Below are 25,579 nucleotides of genomic sequence, written 5' to 3'. Positions count from 1 at the left end.
TGTTTGCTTGAGCAAAGTTACTGATCCCTCTCAAGTTGGATGGATGGGGTAGTCAATTGCAGCTTTGCAAATATTTCCCCAGCGAAGGGCTGCAAGATCAAGCTCGAAGTAATCTTTCCACGCCTTTCCCAGAGTGTTCACAACTTAGTAGATTTCAGTTGAGCGCCCATTAAAATTATAGCATCTGACAGTGAGTTGAGTGTTTGGAAAATCTGACCTGAGGTGTGCGTATATTCTTTTTTCCTCAACAAGAAATGTTCTAATTCTCCATTTAGTTTATTCATGAATGATCTCGTTTTACTTATTTCATTCATTCTTGTGTAATTTCTATTGACAGATGTGGTTTTGACTACTCATCAGCAATTTTGTTTAACGGTGCCAGGTGTGCTCTTTCTTCTGTGTGCTCCTTCTTTAAAGAAACTGTTTCTTTTAGCAGAGGAAGGAGTAAATACACATTTTTAAGCCACTGACAACTGAATAAAATAGTTGTGCAATGATTCAGCAAAGAGTGCACAGATTTCTCATAGTTTCATATCTGTTAGAGAAAGCAGATCTTCCTAAATTCAAAGGTTGTTACCTGCCCTAAGTGTGAATAATTAAATGTGCTTACTGCAGTAGCGTAAGTCTGGAGTGACTTTGTTGACTAAAAGTAAACTGATTCCATTTTCCACTAGAATTTGGCTTAGAACTCTGTTTGTGCTAACAAACTGTATTTACAAGATGTTTTTCCCCTCTTTTCTCTTCTGTGTTCACTAGCCCGTGGTGGAAGATGCTACCCTGGATGAAGAACCTATAAAAGAGGTAAATCTATGCGTAATCTAGGTATTTGTTAATCACTTTCTAGTAGTTGTGTGATCATAAAATAATCTTCAGCCTTTTTGGAAATAAAATGTATCTAGTGCTTCTTTGCCACGTGCTTCACACCCTGAAGATGCAAAAATAACTTCCTTTTTCAGTCTCGTATTACACTTTCAAGTTAAAAAAGGAGAATGGAGTTGTTCAGCTCAAGGTTAGGGAACTTTGTTTTATAGATATTATTTTTCTACTGGTGATTTTTCAAGAAAAAATAGAAAATTTCTCTAGGCTTATAGTTTTCCTATGGAGAAGACTGCATACGGGTCTCAGAAAGAGTAGTGGTCATCATAAAAATGCATGCAGTGTAAGTGGCAGTGAATAGTACCTGATGAATTAATCCTAAATGCTATAAAGTTTTGAGTTCTTTCCTGTTTACCCACTAGACTGAGTTAGCTGTCTTTCTTGCAAATCTAATTAATTATTATTTTAGCATTTTACTAGTGTGCTAATTTTTAAAGATTTTTCTAAGAGAACAGAAGAAAAACGCTTCTTGCCTCAAAGAGCTTAAATGCCAAATGGAAGAGACAGAAGGCAGTATGATGATGCAAATCACGTAAGAACAAAAACATTCATTTGTTACGATGGAGCTGAGGGTGAAACTTGTCTTGACTACAAAAACAGCTGCTGCTGACTGCAGGTTTCTGTAAAAGGTGGTGCTGCTGATGGTTTGAGGAGAGTAAGCAATCCTTAGTACCTTAGCAGACTGGACTTAAAACTTGTTCCTGTGCCCCCTTGCCACATGTTTCATTCGCATTTGAGGTGTTCACCTCTGAGAGTTGAGAAGCTGCTTGGGAACCACCCTTTCTCTTAATGACAGACCAGAGTGGCCCCTCTTAAAACAACAGTGTTCTAGATAAGCTGTTTGTGGGCTTCTTCTAAGGCTGATGTGGTAGAATGGTGCTTGAAAGCTCACCAGAGACTTTCTTTTCTCAGAAAGTGAAGGAGACTGCAGATCTCCTCAGGCCTCAAGGGAAGCTGTGGACTGATGTGGTGATTCTGATCCATAAATTACTATTTTGCACAGAGAGGGTTTGAAGCAGTAAACGGGAGGCCTTATCAATTGTTAAAGCTTGTGTTGAGAGAGTGCTTCAAAAGAAATGTATTTTTGTCTAAATTGCCACCTTTTAACCTGCTAAGTTTTGCAGTATCTTACTCCTTGAAATTTCCTGTTTTACCTTTGCCGTGTTTAGTTTGCAGTGCTGGATAAATTTTCATTTCCTTTTCTGTTGCCTTAAAGGAATAGTTTTAATCCCCTAATGATGGAAAGTGAGGAGAAAGTCTTAGGCTGGAGCTCTGAAATAGACACAACTTTCAAATACAAGCTTCCCCTCCTCCCCCCTTTCCATTCTTAAAAGGATGGCAACAAATTACTATTCAAATGGCTTGGGGCTGAAATTAAGTGCCTGTCACGAGGCTTATCGCTTTATCCTTTGAGAATGTTGCTAAGTCTGAATTTGTTTCAGGGACTGTTGGGTTTAGGTGGATTTTCTTATTTTTGTTTGCAAAGATCAGCCTTCATTTCCTAACTGAATTTAACCTGGTTAACGTTCATTGAGGATGTGTCGTGTAATTCTGAAGCTTTAATATTTACAGAAGATGTGCTGTATTGTAAATCGCGTTACTACTTACTTAGATGTCTCAGTCCTGCGTTCTGTCATTTTTTGATGTTTGCTGCTCTGTAAGTGTTACAGTTTGCTGTTTGGTGTCTGCAAATACCTTCAGCTTTCTGTATTTCTGCTGCTGCCTCAGTAAGGCAATTTCAGTGTCTGTATTCCAAATGGGAGGGGTATGCTTATGTCTGACTGAATAATAACCTGCTGTAATTGTACATTATAAAACATGCACACCGTGACCGCTAACAAATCATCATTGATAGCAAAATATCACTGTCCAATGTAAAAAAAAAAAAAAAAAAAAAAAAAAGTGCCCTGGCTTGTCACTTGAAACTTTCTCAAATGTATTTTCATTACAGAGGTTCAACAGACAAATACAATAAGAAAAACTGCTTTTCACCCTTGCTCTGCTGCATTGTGGTATTTCAGCTTTTGCCTGGCTTATTCAGCAACCACGACTTTATTTCTATGAAGCTTGCTTCTAGTTGTAGTAGTCTTGCAGGAAAGGACTGTGGTTTTTTTGCAAGAGAGGAAGTGTTTTTTGGTTATGGCTGTGTTGTATGCAAGCCCAAAGCCAATTTTATCAGGAAACATTAAAGCATAACTTAAGGCGTGAAATGAAATAATGTAATGCAATGGATCACATTCACTAGAAGGGTGTTCTTGTAAATAACTTCAGGCTATGTTGGCTTCCTCCTATTTTTTCCTCTTGTGTGTAGTGCATGCAGATGAAGTGGCAAATGGATTATTAGAACTGCACTTCCTCCTTTTTTTTCCCCCCTCCTGTGGCCTGATCTTGCTGTTGATGGGCGAGTTCTTTAAATATCTTTAAATGCCATGGCCCCTGGTTCCATTCCTCCTGGTCAGCTATCTGTGCTTCTACCTCTTGTGCGCTTTCTTTTGATGTTTGAGTTTAGTCAGGAGCTCCTTGTTCGTCCCTGCTGGCCTCCTGTTGTCTTTGCTCAATTTCCTGCTTGTTGGGATACACCCTTCTTGCACTTGGAGGTGCTTATTCTTGAAAGCTGTTCTCTTGGACCCCTCTTCTCTCTAGGACAGTCTCCCATAGGATTCTTCAAAGCAGATCCCTGAACAGGCCAAAGTTTGCTCTTCTACTCTCCTCACAGGACTCTGAGCTGCACCATCTCATGGTAGCTGTAGACAAGGCTGCCCCTGCCCTTCACATCTCTGACCAGTTCTTTCTTATCTGTAAAGATCAGCTCCAGCAGAGCATGTCCTCTCATTTCCTAACACAGGTGACTGAGGAGTCAGTTGTCAGTGCACTCAGTAAACTTCCTGAATTGCTTATGCGCTACTGTGTTTTCCCTTCAGCAGATACCAGGGTGGTGGAATTCCCCCACGAGGACCAGGGCCTGTGAACATGAGGCTTCTTTTGCTTGTCTGAAGACCTCATCCACTTCTTCCTGATCAGGCTGTCTGTAGCAGGCACCCACCACAGCATCAAAGCATTTTATCTGTGCTAATGTAACACTGACCTGTCATAACAGCCTCTCTTCTGTGGTGCCGAAGTAGTATTCGGGCATGGAGACCATGAAAAATGCTTTCAGGCCATTTGATTTGAGGTAATCCTAGCGATGATCACAACAAGTTAATCAGTATGCGTGAATACTAGAGTTGCTGGTGTATTGTGGCATTTCTCAATGTCTGGAAAAGGCAGCTAACACAAATTACAGAGATGAGAATGTTCTGATTTACCATTGAAAGAGTTGTTTTCCTTATAGTATTGGATGAGGTTATGTAAGTTTTTTGGTAGTGCCTGGTGAACTTTCCCTAGTTGCTCCTGCTTCAATTGACTGAAGGTCTCAATACACCTAATATAAACTGTTCAGTCCATTATGAAATCTACTGTATTATTTTATGTTGTGGATGATTTTTAACACTGAACCTAATGACTGCTTAGCAAAGCAAAATCTTTGTATCTCGGAGTGGTGAAACTTGCAGGTCACAGGTTAGTATGTGGATTGAGGGTGTATAAAACACTTAACTGCAATTTCTCTGCTGCTTCGTGAGAATGGGGTTTTTGGATTGTTGGGAATAATCATAAAATATGAGCCCTTTCACAGTGGCAGGAGGGTATCAAACAGAATGCTTGAGATGTCTTGGTGATGTATGTCTCTATATGTGTTTAAAAACTTGTTAAAAGCCTTTCGTAGGATCGTAGGAACATAGAAGCCGATCGTAGGAGCAGCGTGACCTTTCAGGAAAAAGCAAATAGGAGGCTGATCATCAAATGAGTGGTATTGCACGCAGTGTAGAGAAGTAAGATTATGTAACATGATGCAAAAACTCATTACGGAGGGAAGCGTGGTTAAGATTGCTAGATAACAATAGTATATTTACTTAACAAGATTTTTTTTTCCTTAACTTGGTTCCTCAGTTCTAAATTTTTTTTTTTTAAGAAAGAAAACAATTATACAAAGAAATGAAAAACTGTTTTCTTATCAAGCAATGAATTATCACAGTAAATGATTGACTCCGGAGTAAGAGTATGGTACTCGGCTCTCAGAACCAGAGCCATACAAGTCTCTTAGGGATCACTTGTTTCTTTCTCTAAATGTAGATAGTGAGTGGGCTCAAATAGTGATCAGGCCCCTACCTGATCACTGAAAACTGATGAGCTGGCATGGACCCTTATGAAGCTCCGCTGGTGACATATTCAAGAAACAAATTAATGGTGTTTTCTCCTTCCCATAAGTGTTCCTTGAGAATAATTATGCAGGCAGCATAAGCTGTTTTACCCTTAAGCGTTGGGTGTTTCCTTATTATTTTTCTTTTCATTCCGATGTACTTGGCTTTTATGAAGGATTTGATAGATAACTCTGCAAATCAGAAAAGTTGATTGATTTTGGAAATTGATTTTGTGGGTATTTAAGGGAATTCATACTGTCTGTTTTCTAACACTTCTTACTTTTTGAACTGAGTAAGTGCAATTTGTTTTGGAATGAGGTTGACCAGGGAACCAACTAAATATTGCTTTCTGTTTAACTCCATGCGAAATTGAGTATATAGAAGCATGTCCTCTGTGGAAGTGAAGGGTTCATTCCACCCTTGACCTTTGTGAAGGTAAAGTGGGAGCGGGGGTGGCTGGGGCATAAAATGTATGAAGTGTCTCTTTTTCCCTTTGTGCTGCAGTGTCTTTATTCAGAGTTGCAGCACTGGAATGAAAGCTGATCAGACTATAGTTGTACTTCCCTCTTTGAAAGTGAATTTTTGTACCTCTGGTCCTTCATATATTGATTTATTGTTATCCTTGTCCTTACCAACTGAATCGAGACTTACATAGGGGAGGTATCACTATAAAAAGAGGAAAAACTGCTTGTTGTTGTTTTAATATCTTTTCCCTGGAGGAAACTGATATAACTTGGCCCAAGAGAGAGACATGGAAAACCTGAGGTGTTTTGCACAACAAAAAGAAAGTAGAAAGAGTTATTGCACAAATGGAATGAATTTTGATGTTTGAATTGGGTATCATTAAGGTTAAAAGTTTACTTTCTAGCTATTTTTTTATTGCATGTTTTCCACTGCTTTTTAAAAATTACTTTTAGTGGTTTCAAGGTGGTATGCCATTGTGGCTTAGATACATCAGAGACAATAGCATTTAGAAAGTAATTTCTTCTGACAAATGTCCATGAACCTTGTTTGAGACTTCTCATCCACTGTGGCTTACTGCAGCCAATGCTAAGAAGCTGATGTATGGTGAGCGGCAGCCCTGCATTGAAACTATTCTCCTTTGCCAAAGGGTAATGAAGGGTGACTGACCATGTTTCTAAGAATCCTTGGTCTTTGAGATCTGAAAATGCATTCAGATTCAATTTCCTTTGAGAATCCTTACCCTAAATGAGGAGGTGGTGGGGTACTAGCTGGCAGAGAATGTAGCTGATGAGTGCAATTGGTGGCAGAGCTTTCCTTATCTCAGATTGCAGCAGATGCTAACTTTCACTGAAGTGCATTCCCATGATGTTTTCACGCCTTTATTGAATCAGGACTTTGCTGTGCAAGGAGTCTTGCTTTACCCGTTCTCATCAAGAACCTCACCTGTGCTTGATTCCCACCCCACCCCCAAGAAGCACTGATGCAGTGAGATAGTACAGTTTGCAAAGTTCAGGGAAAGTGCATGAAGGCCAGCAAGAAAGAGGTTTTGCGTGCGTGTGTGTGTGTGTTTTTATTGAGTTCAGAGTTTTTAGCTATAGAATAAACACCTAACCAACCATATTTTTCACTAAGTGAACACCAAAACAGCCAACTGTGATTTAATTAATCAGGCAGGCAGTCAAGTAAATAGAATTTGTTTAAAACTTTCTGAAAGTATGTATTACTGTAGTCTGGACTGTAGCAGTCATTACTGAGCAAATGTTATGCTGAATGGGGGAGTGGAGGCGGTGAGGTGGGAAACCAGTCCTGAGAAGCTATCTGCAAGTTGCAAAACACTTAATAGAATTAGGCTGCTTGATTTTGAACAAGGATTATTACTTAAGACAGAAAGTTTGGAAAACTATTCCCTCATGAAAATGAACTTATTCTATAATGGCAGTTGGTGCTCCAGAGACTGCTGGCTATGAACTAATTGTGTCATCAGGAGAGATGAGTCACTTGGCAGTCCTTAGAGTCAGGGATAAACTGTTTCTGTGATGAGTATGGTGCCTCCTAGAGAGCTGCTGTGTTTTATTTGTTTGTTTTTTTGTTTTTTGGGAGGGGAAACGAACTAAAATTTTATGCACAGATGACTGCAATTCTAGGATGAGAAAGCCCATTATCTTTCTCTGTTACAGTTATCTGGGAAAGTCAATTATTTCTTTTCTCTTCCCTTCCCATCCACCTACTCTAATTTTCCTTGCTCACTCTACGGTTTTTTCTCTCATGGAAACATATTTGCAGTATTTCTTCCAGGTTGAAATAAGAACTTTTCCCTTGATTCCTCTTCTTTTATTTTCCTTCACACCCAGCTGTTCTATCATTTTAGCAGCTTCCAAGGTTTATAAATAATCTTCCCCAAAGAAGAGGTGGTGCGGCAAAGAATGATTGAAGCAACACAAGCTCACTGCTGGGGTAAGGGGGCTCATCACCTTCCTCTGACTGTTTTCTTTCAAAGGTATGATAGGAAAAAATGAGAAGATAGCTCCACCATTTGTGACCAAAAAAACAAAAATACATTCTCAAATGGGCATGGCTAGACACAGAAGATTTATTTTTGTCTTCGTTGGAGATGCCCAGAATTGGGCTTCTGTTTCTAAGTAGCTGCATGCTTTGAGGTGCCATTTATTTTATTCAAGGCCTGACTAGTGTTTCCTGTTGACTAGGACGAGAACCTTGGATGAAAATTTGTCTGATTGCGGTTGATCCACGTGAGTCAGACGCAGAATTTCTGCAAGTTGGTGTTGTGAACTCAGTTGAAGGTGTGTGTTGTCTGCCCTCTGCTGTTGGCAGCGACTTTGCTCTCCGCAAGCTGAGAAATAAACTGATTCCTATCCTCTTGCTGTGTCCATTCAATTACTGTTTGAGTATTCCTTATTGTGAAGAACTTTGTTTCACAGTGAATCACCTACTTCCAGTTTGACTTCCTTCTCTCTCATCTGAGAGCAGTGTCTAGCCACATGACGCTGTGTATATAATAGTAAATGAGAAAATGCAACCCAAATATTGTGCGAGGAAAAACCTTATCCTTCTGTTAGTCCCCGTGCATCTCAGGACAAAGCATCAAAAAGCTCAACTCATTAGGGTCTGCTGCTTAACCTAGGAAAAGCAATCTGCAAAGCTGTTAGAGGAAATCATTCTAAGGACATCAGAAGTCCTGATCAAAGGACCTCTAGTCAGTACATCTTTATTACTTTCAGGCTTTTGCAAGAATTACACTGTGGTGGAAGTTACGCTGGCATGTGAAGTCTGTAATTTTTTTTTTTTAATTTCTTTTAAAATGCATTGAAAGTTAAGGGGGAAAGTCAGTTCACCGGCCTTTTAAGCACCTGGATGCTTAAAACTAGAGGAGCCTGAACCTCATTTGTGCAGGTACTTTTAACAGGTGCCAGAAATCCTGTGCTATGTAAACCCCTCTATGGAAGCGGGAGGATTGTATCCACACCAGAAAGGTGTGGGACTGGATGCAAAGATTTGGCACCTAAGGTTGGTACAGTATTGCATGTGGTGAAATTAATTGCGAATTTCCAGATGCTCAAAACTTGATTCGGCTTTTATGTAAAATTGCTTGCATATCTGAGTTGCTTAAACTAGGTATCATGATCCAAATAACTTCATGTAACTACTAAGAGGTAAAAACTCTCTTTTCTGGTAAATATTTTCATTCTGGGTGAGTGAAGAGCTTAATAAAAAAGTTCTGACCCTCCCAAAATGGACTTGGATTTCCTGATCACTATTTTTGCCTCTATTTTATAGCTGTTTTCTTCTCTTTTTAATTGCTGTGTTTGTGTGAAATGGGTAATTAGCCAACTGGTTACTAGGTTCTTTCAGTCCTGTCCTAGGATTTTTCTTTCTGCTGCTAAACCTTAGTGGGGATGGAGGAGGAGAAGGACAGACAGGGATGGGGGGACACACACTGTATTAATCAGCAATCACGTATATAATGGCTGATTAAAGCAAGGATTGTCCATCACTTTCATTGATGACTTGTGTTATTTGTGGTGCCTTGAGTTTTAATTAAGGTGCTTGAGCATGTGTATTCGTATGTAGGCACTTGAATAAATAGCCTTGTTCTTTGATACACAGGAGCAAACATAATTCTCACTTCAAGTAATCAGAAACTGGGGGATCTTCAACGCTTACCCAATCTAAAACTTTTCTGGAGATGCGTTTTTTTTTGTTTGTTTACCTGAGTCAAATCTCAGTTTTGATCAGTGTATTTAGACATTTTTCAACTGCAGTGAGAAGGGAATCCCAAAATATTTAGTAGTATCTCTTACAGAAGAAAGTATTCCAAACAGAAGAATGAGAAATACTGTAAAAAAGCTGATAGTCTCATGTACAGTAGTGTCATGTTAAAGTGCGAGTGGATTGCTTATCTTACGTACTAATTCATAGGTATGCTTAATTTGTGTTGAGTTTCTCCTGCATTTTTCTGCAAAGGTTCTTTATTATGATAAGCAGTTTTCAGAAAGACGTCTTGTACAATTATCTGTTGCAGCAGCTTTTAATATGATTTGCTTTATTTTTAAGGAGACTAAGGCTTGTGAATCACCCTTTCTACAGAAGGGGCTGAAACAAAGGAATGAAGCTGCAAAAGTAGTGTTCTGGTTAGGTTAATAAACCTTCTCTGAGTGGCTGGCACCTAAAAATTGTTTCTGACTTACACAGAAGTGTACCTGTGTATTTCTACATCCTGTTGTACGTGCTAGAGGGCTGTGTTACAGATTATAGCATTGGTAGTGCTATTGGAAGGTGCAGAGTGCCCTGCTTGGAATGCCGCAGCTGTGGTCTTGGAAGCTATCTTTATGGGAGGCTCCTTAGAAAGGGGAGAGTAACTGGAGAAGAAGGGCTATTTTGTATTTCTAGTAATAAAGGCACAGCATAGTGAGGCTCAGCACCCCTCAGTCTCCCAAACCTGGTGTTCCTGACTGCACTGACATCAGTGAGCCCCGCCGTATGTGGGTCTATGTAAAGCCTGTGCCGCAGGAGCGCTACAGAGGGGCCAGCTGCAGAGGGATGGGGTGGTAAAGTCTACCTAGAGGGAAGGTTTCCCAGCACAATTTCCAGTGGAATGGCCTGTTCGTCAGCACACAGGGCAGTCTGGAAGTGGCCTTTGCTCCTTGGCCCTGTGGGTGCCAAGCAAGGCTAGAGCACCATCCCTGCAGGGCTAGGCACCAGGCAAGGTTTGATTCACGCAGAAGTTGGGGGAGAGGGGCACCTTCATTTCAAACCACCTGCAAGGGTCTCCAGAGATGCATAAATGATCTCTCAGACGGGTAGCAGCCGAATGTGCGGAGAAGATAGTGTCATATACCTAGGCCTATGTGTGTGATACTGTTAACTTTTATGGGAATACTGAAGAAATGTATTTCTTTTAAATTTGATAGGGCTGCTGTAGAGTAACACTAGGGGCAAAACATCTGACTTAGGGAATGGAGTCAGAAGACCTATGAGGAGAGGGGAGTGTTACCTATGGTATGTGTCTGGGATTACTTTTATGTTTAATTATTTTATTACTTTATCTTCTTGAATTTCCTAGTGTCAGTTTTTCTAGCCTGGCATATGGTTGTATCACACCTGAGGGCGTGGCGGGAGTGACCCTGGAATTCCACAGCTTGCTTCTAGTTTCTCAGAGGATTCCTTCTTTTTGGACTGGAGCGTAAAAAGAAATCCTGTTGCAGGTATTGACAGTTCTCTGTGGGTGACAATCCTGCTGAGTGAATGAGACAGTGACACGGATTAGAGATCTGAATAGTGCTTATATTTGGTGTGCAGTTAGTTCTTTACAGAAGCAAACTAAGCCACAGTAAGTGAACGCTTTAAGTAATTGTCCACTAGCATAATGCCCGATAAATGTGACTTGATAACCAGGCATGGTGCGTGTCTCTTGCAAGTTCTTAATGTGAACGCAAAACAGAATGAAAAGGAGTGTGAGAGTGTGGCAGAGCCTTTCCCTTCCTGTTTACTGGTTTGAATTGTGCTTCTTCTAGGGATGCCTGAAAGGTTTTACCACCTGATAGCTCTGTGCTGATAGTTGTGCTAAAGAGTTCAGCATCGGTCAGATTGGTAGAGCGTAGCAGCAGAGGTGGAACAGCTGAGGGACTAGTCTGTTTTTTTCCAACAAGAAGTGTGGCTGGAGCTTGAAGTGCCTTTGTGGGGACAGGTCTTAGAAGTTAGTATAGCCTCTGTCACAGATGTCTTTGTTCAGAGCCGCATTTGTGACACTTTGACTAGGGGAGGACTGCAGTTGTCTGCCAGTATGTTTCATAAGGGCTTCAGGTTGCCAGAGGAAGCAACCTGAAATGTGCCTGCAAATGACCTAATCCACTGTGGTAGTAACAACCTCTAATCTTATCCTTTGTCTTTGATCTGTGGAGCAACACACCATCAGTGGTACCACTTAGTGCTGATTGAAATGACAGCAATGATGCAGTGATAGTTCTTGACTGTGTGGAGGTCTGGAAGGGGGGGGGGGGGGGACAACCAAACAAAAGACACTGGAGATTGGAGCCATGGTAGGACACGATGTGATGTGAACAATGTAGAAACCGGTGCTGCCAGTGACAGGACTCGCGCACACTGAATTTTAGAGCTGCTGTTCTGGCAGATTCTGAAGCAAGGCAACAAACCCCCTAAATGAAATGACCCTGCTCACTGACTCTTCTTGTTAGTCTTAGGCCTAGATGTGCCGTGGAGGTGGAGAGCAGTGGATGAATATTGCAGGGTCTGTTGACAGTATACTGAGGATGGGAAGAGAGCTTGATGGCAATGCCTCTGCTAGCACTGATCAGTGTACATCTATGCTTTGAGCTATGTTTTTTTCCCTGATTCTTGTCTGCAGTATACTTTCATATGGAACAAGTTGTTACCTCCTAGATTCGTGCTCTGGTAAGTCATTGTTCTTCTGTAGGAGTAGGCATTTAAGTTCTGGTGTTGCTCGGAGTTGCTCCTGTGGTCTAGTGTTTGTGATTCATGCTCTTGCTTGCAAACTGGCCTCAGTGTAAGGCTTAGTTAAATCTGTGTAAAACATTCTGAATTTATTGAGTTATTTTCCTGAAATATGGCTTGTCATGCTGTGTGTAGCTGACAGACTTGCACACTCTTCTGTTCTCAGAGCCAGCTTTTTTCTTTTTTTTTTTTTTTTAAAAGGTGTGTGGCATACATACTGTTTATGGATAGTCAGCCTCGAGGTAACTGCATTAAAAAATTATTTAAATAAGAAAAAAAATTCCAGGGTGGGGTGTGTACTCAGTGGGCAAATAAAAATGTATGGTTTTGCTTCCTTAGTGCTCATCATAAGATTTGAAAACCCATAAGGCTTTGATATCTAGCTGAAGCTTATGTAATCATATTGATGAAGAAGCTAGGCAGAATCTAGCTCCTGTTCCTGGAACTACGCACGTTCCCTGAATTTGAAACAGAAAAATAAAAATTGTCTTCCTTTTAGCGAAACAAGTAGGAGTTCTCATGCACGTCTTGGAATTAGAGCTGAGAGTCACTCTAACATTGTGACTTCCTGAGTCCTCACTTTGACTCCCCTGACTCCTTAGTTCGGTAATAAACTAAACTAAAAAGTTACGCGTGTAACTTTTAACCACTAGGATAGTCTAGAATATGACTGTGGCAAGGAGTAGAAAACTAGCTAGAACATCCAAAGTGGGAGAAATTCACTTAAGTTTTGCATCCATTTAGAATAACTGTTTATGTGGATGATTCACTGTTGTGACTGACTAGACCAGTATGAAATTACTTTTCTTTGTTCTTGCAGATTTTATCAAGTTCTATTAGTTTTGCTATGAACAGTTCTCTTAAAGCATCTTGAGTTGCTACATCAGCTTTGGGAGAAAATGAGACGATTCGACTCTTTTTTTTTTTTTTTTTTTTTTTTTTTTTTGCAAGAACCCGAATTTTTCATCTCTAACTCTTGTAGCAGCCTAGAGGCTGGTGCTGGTGAAGTAGTTGTACACTAGGTTCTGATGACAGATATAGAGTGGGTTGGTTGGCGCAGTATTTTCATTGTTTCTCTTTCCTGTGAATTGAATTATCTTTGCTGTGGAGTTCACTTCCAGGAATACCTACAACCACGGGCAGTGCTTGCTAAGATTTGTTTGATGCGGGAAATACAGTATTTTTTACGGGCTGGGATAAGACGATAGCCACAAGGTGTTTTCTTAGGAACTATCTGACTCTTAATAGTATGGTATGCCAAGTGTTTTTTGGATTTTTGTTTGTTTGTTTGTTTTCCTTGTTTTCAATGGCTGGAGATGACGATCCTTCTGGCTATTGTGGAATGAGTTGAAGCAGGCTTAAAAACTTAACATGTTGCTTCCTCCCCGCCTTCCCCCACAGTATTGTTGTATTTGTTTGCAGTGGCCTATATCTAGTATCTGTTCTCTAATATTTCCATATAATTCTTTCTCTGTGCTTGCCTTCAGGGCATTATAACTAGTTCATGGTGTTTAAATTGGTTATCTTGGTGTGTTGAAGACATACTTACAGGCAACAAGTAGTAAAATTCTTTTTGTCTATCTGGTGATTTCACACCTGCGAATATTAGTGAACGCATGAGTTATCTTTCTAGCTTTTTTTCTTACGACACACATCTATGAATGAGATAAAGATAAGTCTGGATTAGCCATGTTAATATTTCTCTGCTGTAGATATTAAGGGAGAGAGCTTGTTGGCCTCTTAAATGCGATAATTTGTGCCTGGCCCCTGTTGAAAGACAGCCTTCAGCTTTATTGGTAGAAGGCCAGCTATGCATTTCCTTGTAGGTAAGTCACTGTCCAGTAGGAAATGTATGTGTGCAGAGCAAATGCTTACAGTATGCTTATGCAGACTAATTTGAGCAGAGCTTCTGACCCTTTCCATTGAGCAAAGGTACTCTATCTCAATTATACAGCTGGAATGAGATCAGTCCCAGGCCCTGGGAGAGGAAAGGACCATTAAAATACTGCTTTACCTAGCTCACTCCTCCTGCCTTTTCTCGTTCTCCTTTAACTAATGTAGACATACCCTGTGGTGAACAACTGGAAGAGCTTCTTTAGAGAATTAGATGCAGCAGTTCCTTATCCCTGCTTGACAGCTGGGGGAAGCATTTAACTATGCCATAAGCACTACACAAGGCAGATGCTGACTGCAGGGGAGGCAGTGTAGAACTCATTTTCCCCTGGCCGTCTGTATATAATGGCTTGTGCCATTTTGAAGAGGAGATCTAACTCAGCTTAGTGCGTTCTTTTCAGTATAAGAAAAGACCTGGAGGATGGGGAGCACCTGCAAATCCTGCTCATTTTGTTGCAGCAGAAAATACAGGTGCTGGCTGCCTCCCCTGTAGCAGTTATAGCATGACTAATGTTGGGTGAATTTCTGTCACAAGCTGATGGAGCTTGAGCTTTGTCTTCCTTTGCCACAGTAAAAAGGACAGAGAAACCCTTTAAAATTCTGTTCTGTTATTGGTTTGCTGACAGATCCTCTATAAGTGTCTTGAAGGGAAAAAACCCACTACAAAAACAAAAAACTTGGAGAAGCTGTTTCTCTTAGTTCCCTTTTTCTTCTGTTCCAATTACATCTGGCTATCATGCACTGTCTAAATCACCACTGAAAAGAGTCTAGCTCCAGCTTCTCTACACCCTCCCTTCAGATATTTCTACACCTTGATGAGATCCCTTTGAGCTGTCTCCTTTCCAGGCTAAACAATTCCAGATGTCTCAGCCTCCCTTTCTATGTCAGATTCTCCTATCCCTTAATAGTCTTTGCTGGACTTGCTCCAATGTGCACATGCTTCTCTTGTATGGCTAAGCCCAGTCACTCCGGATGCAGTCTCCCCAGTGCTGAGTAGAGGGGAAAGATCACTTCCCTAGACCTGCTGGCAGCGTTCTTCCTAGTGCAGTCCAGGATACCGTTGGCTTCTTTATATATAAATAAATTGGTTATATTTATATAAATTATGTATTTATATATAAATATATTGTTCTTGGTCACTTAATTTGAGGGTCACTAACTTATGATGGTAAAACTCTTTCACGTCCTTGTAAAAATAAAGAAAAAGTAAGATCGTGTAATGCTTTTGCCTTTTTTTTTCTTTTTTTTTTTTAACTGGACTGAGTCATGTTAAGCTCTTCACAGCCAAGCAAGTTAGAAATGTTCAAAAAACAAAGCAAAAACAAAACTGAATTTTCACCTAATCGCATGACTCCAGCACTCAGAGCTTTAGTGAAGATATAGCACAAGGCTTGCTTGTGGCGAGTAGGGAGTATAGCTATTTCTACAGGAGATGTCTCCTGTCCTATGATCTGCTCAGCTGCAAAACCCTTTCATTTTCCAGCATCTGGACTAGGAAGTCTCTCTGGACTTGAATAGTCGACTTTCTTTGGCAGTGGGCTCTGGAAGGCTGTATGTGTCCTGCAGCTTAGTGGAGGAGAGATGTTGCTATCTTCTGCATGAAGAAAGCAGCTCTGCCTGAGGGCCTAAAGTCTAGTATGCAGATTTGAAGAATAGCAGCAACCTCCTTTGATCTAATGGGAAATGGATTGTCCCTTGAGGTTAGAAAAAGTCAAGAGTTTGTCAAAATGTTGCCATAGAATTGGATAATTACTGAAACAATGCAGATCTGGGCATCTAAATTTTTGTGGATGTTGCATTACATATGCTGAGTTACTGTAACAAAAATATTTAAAAGTGAAACAAATGATTTTGTTGTTTCTGAGAGATTTTGCTTTTATATATGGCAAAAGAAACAGTGGACTAAATTCATCAGAGTAGACGCAGAAGAGTTTCCTGTGCGACTTCTCCAGTTGTCAGAAGAAAGATAGGAGACCAGGGTCAGCTTTCTCCTTTGAAGATATGGAGTGGGCATAACTTGCTCCCCAGGTGACTGTCAAAGGGCGGTGGGCTAATAGGGGACTGAGTGCTCTCTGTTGTTGGGGCACTCATGAGGCTGTGTGAAGTAGTACACCAATTCAGTGACTTAAGATGATGATATTCAAAAGCCGTCTGGATGTGATCCTGGGCAATATGCTCTAGGTGACCCTGCTTGAGCAGGGAGGTTGGACTAGATGATCTCCAGAGGTCCCTTCCAACCTAAACGATTCTGTGATTCTGTGATTCTGTGATCACGGTATACAGTGTTTTCTAGGGGCATTCAGTTGGAGTTTGTTCCCTGATCTGCTGGCTGTTTTGAAGAACAAGTCTGAGGCAGAGTAGGCATAAAAGTAGTCTAGAACCCAGGGGTTTGGGCACTTGTGGGAGCAATTGGTTTAAAGCAATTTTCATGGTATTTAGTAGTGATGCAGCATAGGATTTCACAGAGCTATCAGACTTGGATGGATAGAAATGAATTTTGCTTAAGCTAAAACAGGGCTTTAATTCATATTTTGATTGTTACCCTAATCAGCGGGATTAAGACATGTTCTTACTCTGACCAAGGAATGTTTTAGCGTAACATGGGATCTGGGAGCTTCCATAGACGAAAGTACCAACTGAATCAAAAAAGTCTATTGGGTACCTCTGTCTGTGGTAAGGGTAGCATTGCCTCTCCTGTTCTATGTTTACATTACTCATAAACATTTTAAGTGACTCTGGAGGGGGAAAAAACAAAACACATTATCTTTTAAAGTCATTCTGGTACTACATTAGGATGATGAATACTGAAGTAATTTCATGAGGACAATGAAAATGTCTTAGGCTGCTGGGGTAGGTGAAGTTCAGTGTGAAAAGTAGCTAAGGGATGACAGCATAAGGTTTGGCTAATTGGTACGTACTTAGCTTCTGAAGAGCCTAGTCCATGCTGCTTTGGCTGCACCGCTATATTGACTTGAGCTAGCTAGACTGAAGCTAGCAAAAAAACTGCAGTTAAATTCTAATTGCAGTGTAGACATGCCCACAGTCTGTTTCCATGGGGACAGAGATGAGTCTTGCTTAAAGAATTGTACTTAAAACTCGCATACTCTGAGCTTGTCTGCCCTGTAAGCAAGCAATTATGCAGCAGTTTGTTGTTAAAAGACATCAGGGTTGGTAGGTGGTGAACTTAATCTGTGCATACAACAGATTTTCACCTGGTAAATCTTCAAAATTTTCTTTACAGAACAAGACATGTATGATTGCACTGACAGTATGCCTCCAGTAGTAGTTTTTAAATGTTATGACCAGCTTCAGTCAAACTTCAAAGTGGGGTAGGCACCCTAGAGAGAGCCCTGTTGTCAAATTTTCTGAAAACTGGTGGATGAGTAGAGGTGAGAGACTCAAAACAGTGCCCCACCAGAGCAGGAGAAGGCAGAAGTGCACTTGGCAACAGCCAACAGGCTGGTACGTACTGGCTGATCAGTTAGCACATGTGTTTTCCTTGCCTGCCTCTGTGACTGTCCAAAAAAGGAAAGGGGAAAAAAGAAGTGTGAAGGACAATGGCCGTGAAGCTGTTGAAAAGGCGGCTCTTGTTAGTTCTGTTTCTTGCAGAGCAGCTTTTACTTCCTTTTCTTCCCCCTTTCACTAATCACGAGTGGGAAATCTTTGCTCCCCCCAAAAAAGGATGGAAGTCTGCCGGCTTCGTGTCCCTACAGAACCAGATTGCAGGGTCTTTCTGCAGCTATGTGTGCATGTCCTGTCCCCCTCCTTTTTTTTTTTTTTTTTTTTTGCTTTGCTTTGATCTTGTTGCAAGACTAGATCAACTTTGAGAGAAAATGCATTTTAAAAGAAAGCGGGTTATTACTTAGCATTTTTCTGTGACAACAAAAAGCAGATTGTGTTCTTGGTTAACTCTCAGTGCTATACAAACATGAACCGTATTTGTTTAGGAGGAAAGCACTGTACAGCACTGCATAAACACCAGTCTTCTGCATGTCACTTAGCTAGTTTCAGCCATGCTATATTGCAGGCAATACTGACGTCTAGTGCAAGTTAAGTAAAACTGAACAACTGGCTTTTGAAGGTCTTGCAGAGTACTTTAAATGTACTTTAAATTTAGGATGTGTGGAAGGCTTTAATATTTGAAAAGTTATCAGTTGGGATAACACCTCTAATTTAACTATGAGATTTGGAGTTGTCTCAAACTGACATTGGTCTCACGCTGTTATCTTACAGCACTGAAGTATTCCGCAGCACAGCAGGGGTGAGCTGGCCGGCAGTGAAGAATTTGTTTAGAATTCACACATCTTTGAAGCACGGAGAAAAAGAAAAGGAAACTGGAGTTGTTGAAAGTGTGAAAGTGGGGAAGGGGGAAGAGAAGGAGTTGACGATCAGAGGGTATATGAAGACAGACACAGAAATAATTGTGCTGCAGCCAAGATGCAACAAACACTACACAGGTAAAGAACATTCTTGGTCCAACTTTAGCCTAGTGAGACTGAAGTCTCTAAACTTTCTCTCCAGTCAGTGGAGGAAATGACTTTGAAGGGGACTTCTACAGAGCAGGAGTTGAAGTGCACTGAATTACCATTTTGAAAGATTTTTTTTTTTTTCCCCCCTAACTCTAGATATAGCCGTAGGAAAATTTAGCTACCTTAAGCTTAAGTTGGCTTTTGTGAATCTTCTTTCTACTGGGTCCATCTCTTCTTAAGGAGTTTCATCAACATGTTGATCATAATATCTTTCCCTCCTTCCATCCCCACCCTACATCTGAACCTTCAAAGAATTTTGTCAAGTTAATCTTTCTAACTTGTACTGAATGGAATCCATGCATCAAGCACTGAATGATGCCCGATCTTACTGCAAACTGCACAATGTTCACGTACTTGAGATGAGTAGAGCGCTTCTGTTCAAAGTCAGCCTATGTGGTATTCTCTAAAATCTAGAGGGGGGCAGTTAATAGTCTGCGTGGTCGGTTCTACCCCCCTTTAACGTGGAAAGAAATTTCCATTGACTTAGTGCTTCACGTCCTCAATAAGCTTATTTGTCTGACAACTAGCTATCCCTCATGGGTGGAATCTGAGTCTTTCATAATTATGGATAAATCGGCTTTCAGACAAAGATAACATCAAAAAAGATCTATTGTTATTCCTTTAAGGATGGGGAATGTAAAGTGGTGTGCTAAAAAAACCTTAATGTTACCACCAGACTGGCTCCAAAACAGGGAGATAGGGTGCACCATCTAGTCTCTTAATTTGTGCATAGTGTGATGTGATGGATATATGATTCTTCTAAAGCATTAATTAGTATCTACATGCAGCACTCTTTTGCAAGAATACCTGCTAAGGAATGCTAGAGGTGCTATATCCTAATTGAAAACATGTGGCCAAATCCTCCTCCTGCTGTCTTATATTTCACTGCCACCAGATGCTGGTGGCTTCAGTAAGGTCCTGTCCACCTGTGGAGAGTGGCAAAGTGTTTTTGGCCGTGTTGTTTGTTTTTAAATGTCCTTCCAAGAAGAACTCTTTCATGTTCTGAATCTGACGAGGGTGTGAGGACACGCAGTCCACTATAGGTCACTGCTGAGACTTAGGAAAGACTAAGATCACTAAGACTGAAAGTTTTCCAGCAATTTCAACTCTTCTAACGTTTAGACTCAGGAAAGAGCTCGTTTGTATCGCTTACATGTTTCTTTTCAGCAGCCAGCACAACTGTTCCAGTGAGCAGTGCAATGTCTTCGTTCTTCTTTGGCAACCTCTCTGGAGCCTGACGTTTTTCTGTGTTGCCCTTGTTACCTGTGGTGATTTCCTTCCGCATATAGCTGAGTTTAGGGGATCAAAGACAACTTTCCACGTTATATGAGGCAGAAATCCATCCTCCTGATGTCTTCTATAGATGGAACTGCCTAAATGATTTTACTGTCACTTTGGGCATTGTGATGTGATACTAGTACTACTAAAACTAATGCCATACTGCGCCTTTGATTAATGGTTACTGTTGAGCTGTCCGTTATTGAAGGAAGGAGGGCAGGACTTGGAGAGTTGAAACAAATTCCAAAGACAGGGAGAAACTTAACTATGTATTAACAGTGTATTTCTGGTCTTGAACTTAAGCTGTTGCATGGATTCCAGCAGAATTTCCAAATGGATTTTGTACGTTTGTGTTTTAAACTACTTTGTGTGGTATGTGCATTGTATCCTTCTGTGCTGAGAAACTGGATGTGTTACAAGTCTGCAGCAGATGATAACTCTGAGGTGCTTCTTAGCTATAACTACTCCTTATTTACATCATTGTAACAAGATTTTATCTTAATTCTCTGTATAGTTCTTCCCTACCCCAGCCATATCATAAAAAAAAAAAAAAAATCCAAACTCCTTCCCCACCTCATTCCCACCCCTCAAAACACAGCAGTACAATTTTGCTGATTCTTCTTACACACACGGTGAGAGATCACGGTCCGGTTAATGCTGTGTTTTGTTTGTTGTTTTTTGTTGTTGTTTCAAAGATGATAAAAATGTAAATCCTGTAAAGGGAACCAGCATTACTGGGAGTTAAAAAGCAAAGGTATTTCTAGGAGTCTTGAGGTTCATGATGCAGCCGTTTTTAGTTCCCTGGTGAAACTGAGAAGCCAAAATATGGTGCATCATCATTTTCTGGTTTTGGCAGTGTGGCTACAGAGCTCCAAATTCAAGTCGAGGACTCCCTAAACATTGCAAACATAGTGAGCCTTCATGTGTGTGCTGCAGGAAAGCAATAAAATTAGTAAGCTTTGCTAGTGGTTTTGGTTTGATTCCTTTCAAGAAAATCCTGCATCTGTTTCTAGGTATCTTAGGTACTTAACATTTGTCAGGAGAAAAATGAACAAATTTGACATGCTGCTGGGCCATGTGAAACAAGTAAGGTGAGATAAATCAGGGGGCGTTTTGTGTCTCAAAACTAGGAAGTTAGTGAGTTCTGAGTCAAAAGAAATGCCGTGGAGTATATTTTGGTTCAGCACTGAGGGATTCTCAAAAAGGCTGATGCTAGGACTCATCGTTTAGCCCTCCTTCCCTGATTCTTGGTAGTAAGTAGCAGTGTAATCATGACATTTCTGCCACACAGACTGAGCATAATCTAACTTTAGAGTTGGCCCTGCTTTGAGCAAGAGGTTTCATTAGATGACCTCTAGAGGTCCCTCCCAGCCTAACTTACTCTAAGAATCAATATTTTCCTCCTGTTCTGGTATAATGAGTGTATGAGCTAAGATCTATTCCGTGTTTCCTTTTAAATCAATCTATCATTTAAGTGGAAGGTGAAGAAAATGGCATTTGTTTCTTAACCATGTCAGCTCTAAAATAACCATAAATAGCCATGTCAGCATTGGAAACAGTCATAGGGATATATCAGTGTCGCAGATCACATTAACACCTATCAGGCAGTGTAGACATCTGACAGTGGGACTGGAACTAGGTTACTTGGCTACGTTGTCACCACCTTTGGCAGAGTGGAACGCTACTTGCGATGTTGAATCCTTCTTGGTGACGTAAATTAGTCCCAGTGTCATAGAGCTCCATTCAGGTCAGTCTAAAGCAGAGCCGTAACAAAGACATTTTGGTGTATGTGGCATGTGGATTCATGTTACTCTTTCCAATTTTCGTAGGAGACGTTCAGTTCCCCCATATCTTAAGCCTTTTACTCAGATCTACAGCTTCTTTTCTTAAGCAGCAATGTCAGTGACTCAAAAGAGGAGCTGATTATAAGGTCCTGAGCATGTTTGGTGTTACTTGGTGATGGCCCTTTGGGAAGTAATACTTTAGTGGGGGGGTGGGGGGGGGAGGGAAGGGAATACCTCACCTCATCCTCGTATGTGGCTACCTGTGCTTTCAAGCTAGGGCTCCGATATTGCCACGTTGTTGCTCTGCATAGATGTAACCTGTAACTAGGACAATGAAATGACACCACCTGGGGCAAAAGGTAAATTAGTTAAGCTTGCAGTAACTTTGTCGAACGCTAGAGGTCTGTCTTGTTTAGCAAAAAAGAAGTCAAGCTTTCTTATGCGTTAGGAATGAATCGCCACAAGACAGCCTGACTTTCTCTTCAGTCATTTTTTGGGGGGGTCACTTTAAATACAAATTTAAACATTTTTATGATGATAAGAGCTGGTCTAAAAGTGCTGCATTACAGTTCAGTGTATCATGTTTGCCAGTAGTGTAAGAGATGGTGCCAGTTATAGAGCTGGTGCAAGAGCTGATAAAGCTGGACGCTTAAGTCAGTACTGCCTCCTTAACACTAATAACTGAAAACAAACAGAAAAGCTAGAAACTGCAGCCAGGTTCTTAGGAGTGAGGATGGCTAAACACTAAGACAAACCACAAACGTGAAGTGTTCTTCTCCAAGTCATGGCTGACTGTCTTTCTAGAAAATGTTTTAGCCGAACTCCGGTTACTGGGGTCTGGATAGGCACAAGTGGACGAAAGTACGTGGCTAGCAATAGGCAGGAGTTGTTACAGTTTATGATCATACTGTCTTCTAGCCTTAACTTACAAAATTACAAAACTTTTTGGACATCATTTTTATTTTCCAGCCTGAATCAACTGCGAATGTTCTCCATTTCTGATTGTTCTATTGGGCCTATAAATGGAAGAACGCTAGACAGTTTAGAAATTCACTCTCACAAGCCCCTAAAAGCCACAAGACTCCAGCATTACTAATGACTTGAACCTCCTCTAGTACTGGCATCATTATCTGCTAGAAAATGTGATCCTTCTGCTTAACCCCTTTGTTTTACTGTCCTGGTACAATCGTTTCCCTTTAAGGTGTGATGCTGTATTGCATTGAGCTATTGGAAGTTGTTTTTGGTTTTGTTGAAGTTGAGTGACTTCAGCCAGAACGTGGACTCTGCCGTTTACGAGTCAAAACTATGGTAGTTCTTGCTGATCGTCTTGCAAGTAAAGTGTCCTGCAACTTGGGTAACTATACATTGTACAGATGGCTCTCTTGCTTGTTGTATCCAAACTTAATGTATGTTTGCTCTTGATCAGTATAGTTTTCAAAATCCTATTTTCGGTTCCTTTTTAAATTTTGCAAATGAGCATTTGCAAGAGGCATAGATTTTTCCATAAGATCACGGACCCTTGATGAGCTGGTGTCTTGTGTTGAAAGTGAGCAAGTTTACTCTTTAACGATCAATCTTTAAGTATTTGTCCATTCAGAAATGGAAGCATACAGTGCAAAATTATGGATGGGGAGAAGGTGGTGTGTGACTGTGCAGGTGCAGTCCTGGCACATGACTCAATATGTGCGACTGCATTAGGTGTTGGGAATAGAAAAAGAGCTGGAGAAGGTCTCCGTTGTCTGTGCAAGGTGATCAGGAGCCACCTTGCTGCCTCTAAAATTCTGATTTATCTCATCTCCTTGCCCTCCTCCCTGCAAAAGACAAGAGACTTAGGAGAAGCTCTGAATTTTCTGAACATTAATCCGCTTGCACACTGTTTTAATTCTAGTATTTGCAGCAATAGATGGTAGTCAACAAGAAAACAAATCTATTGCATACGCTTTTTTTTTTTTCAGGCAGTTGTTTGATTGCACTATCTTACCTGAGATAGCGTGATGGATAGTCAAGGCTGTGGGGAGGATTTCATCTGTGAGTAATAAACTGGTACATCATCACAGTGACGTTATAGACTGCATTCATTAATGTTTTAGGTACATCCATGTAATGTCACAATAAAAGAATAATAATTTTTAATGAGGAAAAGAAAAAGTGCTGAGGGTGAGCAGAAATACTTCTAAAAAAACAGTAGGTTAACTATTTCTAGAAATCTCTTTCAATATGCTTAACGGTAGGCAGCTACAGCATTATTGTGCCAACTATTGTACATTTGTGAGTACCTGTGGGAGGGTGCAAAGTATAGACTTGGGAGCATAATGTCATTTCCCTCACCACTTTCCTTCTGCTTCTGAAGTCTACAGGAGGTACTGCAGGCACAAGGAATTGAATAGGATATAATAGCAGAACTGTGCCAGTGCGCCGTTTTTTTCTCATTTGGAATCTTGTATTCAGTTCCAGCCATTTCATCTTTAAAAAAAAAAAAAAACCACATAATGAAGCATAAATATTAAGACCAAATAGTTGGTGAAAAGTGATGAGAGGATTGGGGAGAAATTTATATGAAGAGATGGGAAGAATATTAAACCTCTATAGGCTAAAGGTGAGAAAAGTGAAAGATGGTTCTTTGGTTTTTGTGTTTTGTATTTGTGTACTGAAGTGAAGATGAGCCAATTTAAGAGACGATTTAAAACTTTTGTTTTCTGTACAGGTGTGTAAAGTGTGCAAGAATTGCAAGGTAATGTTGAAATACAGGTAGATTCAAATGGATGCTAATTAATAAAAAGAACTAAGAATAAATTTGTTAAAAAGGCAAGATGTGACATATTTCCACCTGTGGGCTGTCTGCTGTCCTTACCTGAAGTTCAGTGGCTGAGGCCATATATAATTTCTCTGCTTTCATACGCTGTGTAGGTATGAGCAAGGCATAAGAGTTACAGATAGATTAAGTGGTTATGAAAATATATGCATTTGACTAGATGATCTGTGATCTTAGAATAATTAGATTATCCAAAAAAGTACCCAACAAATACAAGCTTATTAGAGAACTGTAATACTCATATTTAAATATATCCTGGACTATAAGACTGAATATATGAGGCGTTCACTTTTGTCAGTAGGCCTTCTTAGTTCACTAACGATGGTAAGGAATTATCCGCAATGTGAATTTGTCCTTACAGGCTTTATAATAAGAAGAGTAGATAGTACAAGACCTTATCCATTCTCATGCCAACTTAACCATCCAAATTTTTCACTTGGATCTATACTACTTACTGTAAAAGTCATGAGAAGTTAAAGAATCTATGTTTGAAACCTGGCCTTTGACTGCTGTTGGAAGAATTAGACTTTGAAGGCTAATAATAATTTACAGGAATGGCACATTTACTGTTTAGCTCTCTATATAGCGTGATGTATCTACCACAAGGACGGTAAAAACCAGCTATTTACCCAAAGCGTAGAAACCCTGTGGAATTTGCAGCCAAAGCAGAAGAGTTGGTTACGTGTATTGCAGTACAAATAATAGCTTAAAATAGTAAGTACCTATAGCTGAAATCTAAGAAACTAGTTTGCTTAATGACTCCTTGCTCACAGGTGTTGCTATACAAAGTTTTCTCTGTGATCAGAACTTGAATTTACAGTGTTGACATTTTTGACGTAAATGTTACCTGTTGGCACGTTGTTTTTCTGTCTGTCATAATGACAGTGGTTCGTGTCTGCATCAAAATGCTAAATGTGGATATAACTTTGTTTTTTATTGCTGGAAAATTAGCCCTGTCTCTAAGATTATGATGGAAATTAATTATCATGGGATCCTTAAATTATAGTGTAACTATTAAAAAATCTATGGGTTAGAATAAATGCTTGAAGCGTAATAATAACTTTCATTGTCTGAGGGGGAGAGAGAGAGAATGAGAATGAATACTCTTGAGAACTTATCTTGAAATTAAAATCAAGAAATCAGAAAGGTGAGAGTCAATTTTAAAAAATCCTTTCTTCTGATCAGGCACCATTGTATCATTTATGTTTTTGTGAT

General features: G+C 40.3%; 1 protein-coding gene and 1 long non-coding RNA gene across 3 annotated transcripts in view; both read left to right on the top strand.

Annotated features, from left to right (window-relative positions):
* RPS6KA2 (ribosomal protein S6 kinase A2) overlaps positions 1–25,579 on the top strand; it is a 329,479-nt gene that overhangs the window by 3,287 nt on the left and 300,613 nt on the right. The window contains exon 3 of one of the 2 annotated variants that reach the window (XM_068938966.1): positions 757–801. In XM_068938966.1, coding sequence (XP_068795067.1) covers positions 757–801 — 45 coding nt within the window. Of the gene's footprint in view, positions 1–756; positions 802–18,398; positions 18,419–25,579 lie in introns of those variants that run through there. The other variant, XM_068938969.1, reaches the window with a different exon arrangement.
* LOC138066788 (uncharacterized) lies at positions 813–7,973 on the top strand. Its single transcript, XR_011140287.1, has 2 exons — positions 813–7,532; positions 7,784–7,973. It is a non-coding gene; the product is annotated as an uncharacterized lncRNA (long non-coding RNA).

Source organism: Struthio camelus, chromosome 3 (assembly GCF_040807025.1).
Source record: "Struthio camelus isolate bStrCam1 chromosome 3, bStrCam1.hap1, whole genome shotgun sequence".
NCBI lineage: Eukaryota > Metazoa > Chordata > Aves > Struthioniformes > Struthionidae > Struthio > Struthio camelus.
The sequence above is the reverse complement of the archived record's forward strand: the minus strand, read 5'-3'. Positions and strand labels throughout refer to the sequence as shown.